The 11,336-nt window shown below is 65.2% G+C and overlaps 1 protein-coding gene across 1 annotated transcript in view; it reads right to left on the reverse strand.

Moving 5' to 3' along the window:
* SND1 (staphylococcal nuclease and tudor domain containing 1) overlaps nt 1-842 on the reverse strand; it is a 146,706-nt gene extending 145,864 nt beyond the window's left edge. The window contains exon 1 of the mRNA XM_063323779.1: nt 686-842. Coding sequence (XP_063179849.1) covers nt 686-760 — 75 coding nt within the window. The 5' untranslated portion in view covers nt 761-842. The remainder of the gene's footprint in view (nt 1-685) is intronic.
* Nucleotides 843-11,336: the final 10,494 nt, after the last annotated feature.

The following is an 11,336-nucleotide window of genomic DNA, read 5'->3' on the forward strand; positions in this document are numbered from 1 at the left end:
TACAGCCCCCTCCAGCACCCCCTTCCTGGCGGGGGGGGGAATTCCTGGGGTGCAGCGAGGGGTCCCCGGATGGGCAGGGAAGGGACAGCAGGACCGGGAGTGCGGGGTCCGGGGACGGAGTGTGAGGCTACAGGTGGGGAGGGGGCACCGGAGGGGACAGCATGGCGGGGGGAATGGGGGTCCCAGTTACCGGGACGGGAGGCAGGGAGTGAAGGGGGGGCCCGGTCACCGGAGGGGGCTGCGAGAGGTTGGAGTCCCCGTTACCGGGACGGAAGGGGGGTACCGGAAGGGGGTCCCGGGTAACTGTGGGGGCTGAGGGAGATGGGGTCCCGGCTACCGGGATGGGAGGCGGGTAGCGAAGGAGGGAACCGGTGGGGGCTGCAGGATGTGGGGACCCCGGTTAGCGGCAGAAACGGGGGGAGGAGGTTGGGGTCCTAGTTACCGGGACGGAAGGTGGGTACCGGAAGGAGGTCCCGGGTACCGAAGGGGGCTATGGGACGCGGGGTCCCGGTTACCGGGACGGAAGGCGGGTACCGGAGGGTGGTCCCGGTTACCAACGGGAACTGCAGGAGGTGGGGGATCCCGGTCACGGGGATCGGGGGTGCTGCGGCCCGGGGCCGGGCCGGCGGGCGCACGAGGAGGCGGGCGGGGCGGAACGGAGGGAGGCCCCGCGGGGAGCCCTTACCATCTTGACGATGCCGCGCTGGACGGCGAGGGGCGGCGCGGAGCCGCCCTGCCCGGGGGCGGCCGCGGAGGCCATGGCGGGGCGGGGGGGGCAGCGGACGGGGCGAGCGCGGACGGAGCGGACGGGGCCCGGCGGGAGCGCGGAAGGGAGCAGCGGGGCGGGGCGGGGCGAGGGGCGGTGCGACGCGGAGGCCCCGCCCCGCCGCCCGGCCAACGGCCAACGGGAGGCCGGCCCCGCCGCCGGCTCCGCCCCGCCCCGCCGCTCCTCGGCCAATGGCGACGCGCGGCGCCGCCGCTCCGGCCGGAGAGGCCGCCGGCCGCGGTGACGTCACGGGAGGGCCCCGCCCCGCGGAGGGAGGGGCGGGACTTCCGGGGCACGCGGCGCCAGGGACACGTCGGCAAAGGGCCGCCCGGGCTCCCCACGTGGCCTCCCGCCGCGCCGGGGGCGGGGCCGGGCGGGGACACGCCCCCTTGACGTCACCGCCCGCCCCGCGTGCGTGCAGTGCCGAGCACCGGCGGCACCGCGGGGGGGGGGGGCAACGGGGATTCCCCGGTCACAGCTCCACGGGGGGGTCAGGGGAGGGGGATCCACCAGCACATTCCCACGGGTGTTCAGGGACCCCCCGGCGTGGCCCCACGGGGAGGGTGGGGGTCCCCCAGCACGGCCCTACGGGGGGTCAGGGGAGGGGGAGCCCCCAGCACGGCCCCACCGGGGGGGTCAGGGGAGGGGATCCCCCAGCACGGTCCTACGGCGGGGGGGGTGGTCAGAGGACCCCCAACACGGCCCCACAGGGTGGTCATTGGTGGGGATCCCGCCAGCACAGCCCCATGGGGGAGCTGGGGGTCCCCAGCACAGCCCCACGGGGGTTCAGGGGAGGGGGACCCCCCAGCACGGCCCCATGGTGGAGGTCAAGGGAGGGGGATCAACCAGCGTGGCCCCACGGGGGGTGGGGGTCTCCCTGCGTGGTCCCACAGCGGGTGTCAGGGGAGGGGGATCCCCCAGGGCACTGGGGGAGTGGGGGGGGTTCCCCTTCCCAGCTTCCTCTTCCCTTCCCCGTCAGCAGCTCTGGCCCCCTGGAGGTCCCCCATCCCGGTCCCCGCAGCACCGCCAGCCTTCGCTCGGGGGGTGCAGGGTCACCAGCCACCCCCAGTGTCTCTCCCCCCATGCCGAGGCAGAACCACGGGCTGCTGGAGGCTCCTGGCAACACACGTGGCCTGGCCACTGGCCCCAGCAGCTCCTGACACCTCCTGAGCAGTGGTTTTGGGGGAAAAGGGAAGGAAATGGGGTTCCCTCCCCACCGCACCCCTGCTCAGCTGCTGCTGCAGGGGAGCTTTTGGCCCATTTTGGGGTGGGCAGTGCCACAGCGGGTCCCTGCTGGCCCATGGGGCGGCTGTGAGCACGGGCCACCCAGCAGCACCTGTCCTGTGCCCCCTCCCCAAGGCCACCCACTCCCCAGGGCCACCCCCCCGACAGACACCCGCATCCTACCACGAGGCTGCACCGCCTGCAGCATCCACGTCCTGCGAGGGGACCGGGGACACCGGCACCACAAGGCGAGGTCCATCTGCCCCGGTGGCCTCGACCACCCGAGGTCACCCATCGTCACCACGTCCTGGCAGCAGCGACTTGCCTAGGGTCTGGCTGCGGTGCCGGGATGTCCTCCCCCTGGGGACACCGCCATGGTGGCCACCCTTGGCACTCTGGGTACGGACCTCCCATTCTCAGGTGACCCCAAAACCCCCCAGCCGGAGCAGAGGGGACAAGCGTGGGGCTGGGATCCTGGGGTGGCTTCTGCTGTGCCTCGGTGTGCCACGGCACCCGAGCCACCGACCGTCCGTCTGCTGGTCCGTGCAGGGACGATGGCTCTGCCCCACTTGGGAGGCGATTTGGAGATGCTCCGGGTGCTTACCTGGCTGGTGACACTGTCCGGTGCCAGTCCCCAGCACACCGGTCGCAGCATTGGGTGGCAGCCCTGCGGCTTGCCCCTCACCGCAGCGTCGGGGCACGGTGCCGCAGCCGCTGCTGGGCTCAGCGCTCGCCTCCGCCGGCTCGGGGGCTGCCAGCCTGGCGCTGCGGCGTGCCACTTGTGGGTGGCAGAAAACGATTCTCCTCTTCCCGAGTGGTCACGTAGAGAATCCAGGCGATTGCAGCTTTCCAAGGAATGGGCTGGTGGCAGCGGCTGTGGTGACAGTGGCCCCGTGTCCCACTGGGCAGCCAGACCCCGTTGCGCTGGGTGCCGAAGCCCCCCAAGCGTGGGAGGGAGCCCACCCCCGCTCCCTGGCCACCGCTGCCTTGGGAGCAGGGATGGACCGGCATGTGATGCCGGATGGCACGGATACCGCCACCGGGGTGCCCTGTCCAGGCACGGCCACCGCAGGGGACAGGCAGCAGGGTCTGCCCGTCCTGGTGTCCCCTCCCTGGGAAGCGGGTGCATCGAATGCATCGGGGCTCTGCGGGGGATGCTGGCTCCTGCCTGGGCGTCGGGGCCGTGCCGGCAGGGATGGGGGCTGTGCCGCCCTGCTGGCGCCTTCTACCCGCCCAGGGAACGTTTTGCGACATTAACGGTGTCCCTTTAATGCCGGGTTTGGCTCCTACGTGCAAACCCGGCGGCGCTGCAGCCTTTGGCCCCTCTGCCACCACGTCCCCGGGGTTTCACCCCGACACTGCACTGCCCTTCCAAAATCTCCCACCCCGGGTGGGGCTGGTCCGGGAGGGATCCTCCTCCCGGCTCGCTCCCCGCCTGCCTCCGCCGCTTCTCATTTTCTTGCTCCAGCTCGTTTTGGGATAATTTATTTCTTTGTTTGTTTTCTCCCCTTTTTCCACTTCAATGTTTTGCGTCGTGATTCATGAGGGCCAGGGCAAGAGCTCGTGCGCGAAGGGCAGGAAATCGTTTCCTTTGCCAAAAAACCTGGCAAAACTGCTCCGTCACCCTGATTTACAGCGGTTTGGGGCCCGCTCCGCGCTGTGCCGCGGTCCCGGCTTGCGGCTGTGTCCCACCGGGCTCTGCCTGGGGAGGCGAAGGCGCACGACCTGTGCTCCGGCTCCAGAGAGAGAGTCTTCAAGCCCCGAGATTGCATCTTCAAGCCCTGAGATTGCATCTTCAAGCCCCGAGATTGCCTCTTTTAGCCAGAATATTTTAATAATCATCCTTTTAATCAAAAAGAAAGTTAAGCTGTAGGTGGAACCGCTTAGACAAAGTAGGTTTTCTTGGTTGGCTGACTCATCTGGGCTTTTAACTTCCATGTGTGCTTTCTGGAGGAGAAAAGAAAGGGTGGGTTTTTTTCCAGCCATCCCCAGTGCTTGGTGAGGAACAGGGTCACCTGCTGTGGAGAGAAAGCCCAGAAAGATGCAAAATGTCCTCGGGAAGGAGCTACGGAGAGGAGGGGAAAGCTCCTTTCCACGTCGGGGGCATTGCTCTGGGGTAACCGCACCGACCCCAACCTGCGGCAGCGCCCAGCTTCGGTGCCACGGTGGGATGTGAGGACCCATCCGTCGCCGCAGGGTCTCCCGCTATCACCAGCACTCAGCCTGGGTGGAAACTGGGGTCCCCAAGGAAGGACCTGTCCTTGTCATTCCTGCTTGGCCGCCAGCCACCACCGGTGCCCGGCCACGGTGCTGTCACCGTGTCCTTTGCGTGCCGGGGGGAGCACCCGGGCTGTATTTCAACACAGAGCCCATAAATACCCCGTGTCAAGTGCTGACGTTTTAATACAACGCGGAGTGATGCATTTTGCAAGTACTTGGGGTGGAGGCGGCGTGGCTGGGAGGCACCGAGCCCCGGGGCGGCAATGCCGGCCAGTGCCGGGGCCCAATGCTGCAGGCAGGGGCCGGTCGCTGCCTCCTGGCTCTTGTGTGCAAACCCTGGCTGAGCCCCCCGGAACGCCCCGCACGCACAGGCTGGGCACGTCACTGACACACTGGGTGCCAGAAGGGACCCGCACAGGGGTGGGCATGGGGCACGAGCTCCCCGAGGAGCCCCGGGGGTTGCCAGCCTCCTGGGCAAGCACCTTGGTGAGCTGAACCGTATCCCCTGGGATGCAGGATGAGGTTGGCAGGCACGTCCCCGGCTTCTGTAGGAACCGCGCAGGCAAAGGCTGCCCTGCTGCTGCTTAAAGGGGGTGTCCCCCTGCCCCCAGCGGTGCCAGGGACCCCCCAGGACAACGCTGCGGTGCACCAGTTCCCCAGCCAACCCATCCACGCAGCCAGCCGTCAGCAGGGCTGGACGCGGGGCTTGTCCTCTCCTCCCTCCTCTCCCGTGGCCACTTCTCCCGTTAGAGCTTTCCAGTCCCCCCTCGTCTCCTGCTGGAAATGCCCAGTGGCTCAAGGTCCCCCGTGGCCCTGCCATCCCCCTGCAAGGTCCCCCCCGGCTCTGCCATTCGGGGGGAGCTGCATTTCACCCTCCTGCCCCTCTGTCCCTGCCCCGTCCCGGAGCATCCCGGCGCTTTGCACAGGACCCCGCTGGTGCCACCACCCTCTATGGCCAGAGAGCACCCACCGTGTCCCCCAGGACCAGCAGGGAGGTGGCTCTCAGCTGGGGTGAGGAGGGAGAAAACCAGTAAGTGGGTGTCGGAGCACCTTAAGGACCTCGTCTCCTCCCGACAGGGGCGGTAAGGAATTCTCAGTAATAACTGCAGTCCCTGTCCCGCTCCCTCTGTGTCCCTGTTCCTGTGCAGTGACGGTGGCACTGTGAGCTCGGCTTGCAGAGAGCTGGTCCCCTCCGTCCTCCCACCTCTTTGTCCCTGCAGGGTCCCATTTATTCTCCCGCGTCCCTTCCCAGCCACACGCCCTGAGATTCCAAATCCCGGCACATTCCTGTTTCCTTGCCGCCAGCCCAGGGACCCAACACCAGTACACACCTCCCAGTGCGGGGGGGCCAAGGGACCATTTCTTCCTGCTCCAGCTCGTTAGCGCTGACGAGCATCACCTGTGCTCCCAGACAGGGAGGCTGCTTGTCATCCCCTCCCTGGACCAATGTTATCTCCAGCTCCCAAAGGAGGAAAAACATTCCGGACATCTCCAGTGGGATCGAGGATGGGACTCTGGGAGGGGAACTGGTCCCTGAGCCTGTGTTCAGCCCCGGATTTAGTGACAGCAGCTCGGACCCCTGGGCAGAGCTGCTCTGCCCCGAGCCGCAGCCATGCCGGGCGGGGATGTGTGTCCCCGTTCCTCCCACCGGCACAGCACGGGAGACACGGGGAGGGAAGGACCCTGAAAGCGCGTCCTCAAGGCCCCACTGTCACCCGCTTTGCTCTTGGGCTGCATCCCCCCGGGGAGCTCCCCGGGCAAGTCCCAGGACAGGGCAGGATCCCGACACCGCGGTCCAGCTGCTGAGTGTCCCCAAACTCCCCAAATCCTGCCAGCAGGGGCACAGGGGACAGCCTTCCCGGCTGGGGAGAACTCAGCAACGCCCAGCCACCTGCAATTGTTTGATTGCAATTATGGGTTAATGAAGGCTCGTTAGAGCTCACATCTGTCCGGAGAGCTCGGTGTGCGGGGCGACCCTCAGGGGCTCTCCTTTCCTGGCCATCCCCTGGCCCATGGTGGTCACTGACAGCCCCAGTCCCAGGTGCACCCACCTGACCTCCTCCTGCTTCGCTGCACGGGCCACCGCTGTCATCTGGAAATGCCACCGCTCAGAAAATACGATGCCGGTGGCTGCAGCCGGTCCCCGCTGCTCTGCTCCACTGGGGGCTGGCTCCACATAAACAGCATCTCCCATTAGTCAGGAGCCAGCTTCTCACCTGCACTCGCTTAATTTCACGTAACGAGAGGTTTTAATCAACCCATTGTACCGTACTAAGTCAAATGTCTTGTAGAAATCCAATTACCCTCTCTCATCGGTTGTCTTTATCAGCCAGACCTGAAATCTACTTTAAACAGGAGATGGAAGCGGAGATGATGACGACGACGATGATGGATCCACTTGGCTGGACCCCCATCCCAGCAATGTGCGCTGGCAGCCCAGAACCCCCCCGCAGCCTGGGCTGCATCCCCAGCAGCGTGGGCAGGGGGGCGAGGGGGGGATTCTGCTCCTCTGCTCCGCTCGGGGAGACCCCCCTGGTGGGGGGAGCTGTGGGACAAGGGGGAAGGGTTTTCCACTGGAAGAGGGGAGATTGGGATGAGATATTGGGAAGAAATCCTTTGCTGTGAGGGGGGTGAGCCCCTGGGCCAGGGTGCCCAGAGAAGCTGTGGCTGCCCCATCCCTGGAGGGGTTCAAGGCCAGGTTGGACGGGGCTTGGAGCAACCTGGGCTGGTGGGATCATGGAGGATCTTTAATGTCCCTCCCAACTAAACCATTGTATGATTCTATGATCCCTTGGGACGTGTCAACCCCAAGGCTCTGAGAGAGTGGAAAATTGCCAGGTATCCAGGAGGTAGCGAAAAAACTAACCCCAGCAAAGGAATGTTTTTCCTGGGACCAGGTGCTTAATTTCCTAATTTTTCATGCATTTTGATTTAGTCCTCTGCTGCAGAGCAGGGACCATCCTCAGCCCCCCGTTGCCCAGTCACGCAGCAGGAGGCTGGGAAGCGTGTCCCCGGGGCCACGTGCGGGGAAGGACCAAGGCCCCAGGGGCTCCACAGGGGATTTTGGAAGCCTGAGCGGCTGCTGCTCTTCCAGGCGCCCTTGCCTGGGTGTCTGAGCCAGGCTGGGATGGAGCCTGCAGCAGAGAAAAGCCCCAAAGAATATTGTGCCACTGCTTAGGCGGTGTGAAAGTAGCCAACAACATCCTCTCTCCTGGGTTTCCTACATCTGTCTGACTTCCTTCCTCCCTCCCTCCCTTCCTCCCTGCCTTCCTGCCTTCCTGCCTTCTCACCTTATGCTTTCCCTTCCCTTCCCTTCCCTTCCCTCTCCTGGCAGCTGGGATGACCAGGAGCTGGCAAGAGGGGACACTATGGTGCCCAGGGTAGATGATGGCACATACAGTCAGGAGGTGATCAGCCAGCAGGGCCCCCAGGCCACCGGGCCAGTGCCACCATGTGCCAGCTGCTGAAAACCCAGGCAGCCCAGCATCCTTGTCCTTCCCCCAGGAAGCACAGCATCCCCATCCTGCCTCCAGGATGCTCAGCATCCTTGTCCTTCCCCCAGGAAGCACAGCATCCCCATCCTACCCCTGGGATGCTCAGCATCCTTGTCCTTCCCCCAGCAAGCACAGCATCCTACCCCCAGGATGCTCAGCATCCTTGTCCTTCCCCTGGGAAGCACAGCATCCCCATCCTGCCTCCAGGATGCTCAGCATCCTTGTCCTTCCCCCAGCAAGCACAGCATCCCCATCCTACCCCCAGGATGCTCAGCAACCTTGTCCTTCCCCCAGCAAGCACAGCATCCCCATCCTGCTCCCAGGATGCTCAGCATCCTTGTCCTTCCCCCAGCAAGCACAGCATCCCCATCCTGCCCCCAGGATGCTCAGCATCCTTGTCCTTCCCCTGGGAAGCACAGCATCCCCATCCTGCCCCTGGGATGCTCAGCAACCTTGTCCTTCCCCTGGGAAGCACAGCATCCCCATCCTGCCTCCAGGATGCTCAGCATCCTTGTCCTTCCCCCAGCAAGCACAGCATCCCCATCCTACCCCCAGGATGCTCAGCATCCTTGTCCTTCCCCCAGCAAGCACAGCATCCCCATCCTGCCCCCAGGATGCTCAGCATCCTTGTCCTTCCCCCAGCAAGCACAGCATCCCCATCCTACCCCCAGGATGCTCAGCATCCTTGTCCTTCCCCTGGGAAGCACAGCATCCCCATCCTACTCCCAGGATGCTCAGCATCCTTGTCCTTCCCCCAGGAAGCACAGCATCCCCATCCTGCCCCCAGGATGCTCAGCATCCTTGTCCTTCCCCCAGCAAGCACAGCATCCCCATCCTACCCCCAGGATGCTCAGCATCCTTGTCCTTCCCCTGGGAAGCACAGCATCCCCATCCTGCCCCCAGGATGCTCAGCATCCTTGTCCTTCCCCCAGCAAGCACAGCATCCCCATCCTGCCCCCAGGATGCTCAGCATCCTTGTCCTTCCCCCAGCAAGCACAGCATCCCCATCCTGCCCCCAGGATGCTCAGCATCCTTGTCCTTCCCCCAAGAAGCACAGCATCCCCATCCTGCCCCCAGGATGCTCAGCATCCTTGTCCTTCCCCCAGGAAGCACAGCATCCCCATCCTGCCCCCAGGATGCTCAGCATCCTTGTCCTTCCCCCAGCAAGCACAGCATCCCCATCCTACCCCCAGGATGCTCAGCATCCTTGTCCTTCCCCTGGGAAGCACAGCATCCCCATCCTACTCCCAGGATGCTCAGCATCCTTGTCCTTCCCCCAGCAAGCACAGCATCCCCATCCTGCCCCCAGGATGCTCAGCATCCTTGTCCTTCCCCCAGCAAGCACAGCATCCCCATCCTACCCCCAGGATGCTCAGCATCCTTGTCCTTCCCCTGGGAAGCACAGCATCCCCATCCTACCCCCAGGATGCTCAGCATCCTTGTCCTTCCCCCAGCAAGCACAGCATCCCCATCCTGCCCCCAGGATGCTCAGCATCCTTGTCCTTCCCCCAAGAAGCACAGCATCCCCATCCTGCCCCCAGGATGCTCAGCATCCTTGTCCTTCCCCCAGGAAGCACAGCATCCCCATCCTGCCCCCAGGATGCTCAGCATCCTTGTCCTTCCCCCAGCAAGCACAGCATCCCCATCCTGCCCCTGGGATGCTCAGCATCCTTGTCCTTCCCCCAACAAGCACAGCATCCCCATCCTGCCCCTGGGATGCTCAGCATCCTTGTCCTTCCCCCAGCAAGCACAGCATCCCTGTCCTGTCCCTGGGATGCTCAGCATCCTTGTCCTTTCCCCGGGAAATACAGCATCCCCATCCTGTCTCTGGGATGCTCAGCATTCCCATCCTGTCTCTGGGATGCTCAGCATCCCTTTCCTGTCCCCAGCACTGAATCCCTCTCCCGCCTGAGGGCAGCGCAGCATCCCCGCCCTTCCCAGGACACCCAGCATCCCCCCCATTCCCGAGGCAGCACTCCCTGCTCCAGCCCCTCCCCAGGCACTGGCATTTAGGCTCCCCATGGGGTGAAGGTGCTGCCGAAGGCTGCTGGCGCTGGCTGCAGCGGGGGCACTGCCTGAGGCCAGCTGCCAGCGGCAGAGCCCTGGCTGGAGGCACGGTCACCGCGAGCATGTCTGGGCGAGCAGAAGCCCGGCTCAGTGGCCACAGCACCTGCCACCAGCATGGCTACCGGGGCAGCTTCCACTTGCTCTTCATCAGGGAGGCACCGCCTGGTCCTTCAGGAAGGTGCTGGCAGAGCACCCACGGGCAGCACCCTTAAGCCCGCTCCCTCCCCAGGTGCTCCCTGCCCGCCACGTAGAGGCAAATCCATGAAGTCGGATCCAATCCAAAGCTGAGGTCCTGGGATCAACCCTGGGTCCCAGAGCAGGGGATGCGGAGAGCCTGACCCAGGCCCCCCCGCAGTGTCAGGTCCCAGCACAGGAGGTGCCTGCCCAGGCCCGGGGGGGAGGGCAGGAGAGGAGAGATTGGCTTCCCCCCAGCTCCTGCCCGATCCCCTCCCGTCGCACCCGTCCTGTCCCCAGACTGCCCCGTTGGGCTGTACACCAGCACCGGCTGCAATTCCCACCACCAAAGAAACGTCTGCAAAAAGCTCTTCCCTGAGGTGAGAAGGTGGACCGGAGGAGACATGCAAGCAAGCACGAAATGCAGACAGCACAGCGGGACCTGGAGCATCTCTCCACCTCTCCATGGCTCCATATCTCCATCTCTCTGTCTCTCTGTCTCTCCATCTCTCCATCTCTTTGTCTTTCCACCTCTCCATGTCTCCATAATTGCACCTCTCCATGTCTCCATAATTCCACCTCTCCATGTCTCCACCTCCCCACCTCTCCACCTCACCATCTCTCCATCTATCCATCTCTCTCTCCACCTCTCCATCTCTCCATATCTCCATCTCTCCATCTATCCATCTCTCTCCCCATCTCTCCACCTCTCCACCTCTCCACTTCTCCACCTCTCCACATCTCCATCTCTCCATCATCACCCCATCTCTCCATCTCTCCACCTCCCCATCTCTCCATCTCTCCATCTCTCCATCTCTCTCCCCGCCTCTCCATCTCCCCATCTCTCCACCTCTCCACCCCTCCATTTCTCCATCTCTCCATCATGTCTCCATCTCTCCATCTCTCCACCTCCCCATCTCCCCATACCTCCACCTCTCCATCTCTCCATCATCTCTCCATCTCTCCACCTCCCCACCTCCCCATCTCTCCACCTCTCCATCTCTCCATCATCTCTCCACCTCCCCACCTCTCCATCTCCCCACCCCTCCTCCCCGCACCCCTCTCACCTCCCCGACGTGTCCCCCCGTGCCCGCCCCTCCCGTTCCCCGCCGCCCGCCGCCGCCGCGCCCGCTGCGCCCCAGCCGCGCCGAGGACGCACCGCCCGCGCCCCGCCGCCCCCGCTTTCCCCGACCCCCCCGGTGCCCCCCGCCCGGCCCCGGGCTCCGTCCGGCTCCGCGGGTCGGTTCCGCCGCGGGGGCACCGCCGGGGCCCGCTCCCCGCCGCCGCGCCGGCCCCTGCGCCCCGCCGCCCCCCCGCCCGCCGCCGGCGCGCCCGGTCCCGGTGCGCAAAGTCCCGGGGGGGCCGCGCTCGCCGCTCCCGGACCCGCACCG

The sequence above is a fragment of the Chroicocephalus ridibundus genome, chromosome 1 (genome assembly GCF_963924245.1).
Source record: "Chroicocephalus ridibundus chromosome 1, bChrRid1.1, whole genome shotgun sequence".
Taxonomy (NCBI): domain Eukaryota; kingdom Metazoa; phylum Chordata; class Aves; order Charadriiformes; family Laridae; genus Chroicocephalus; species Chroicocephalus ridibundus.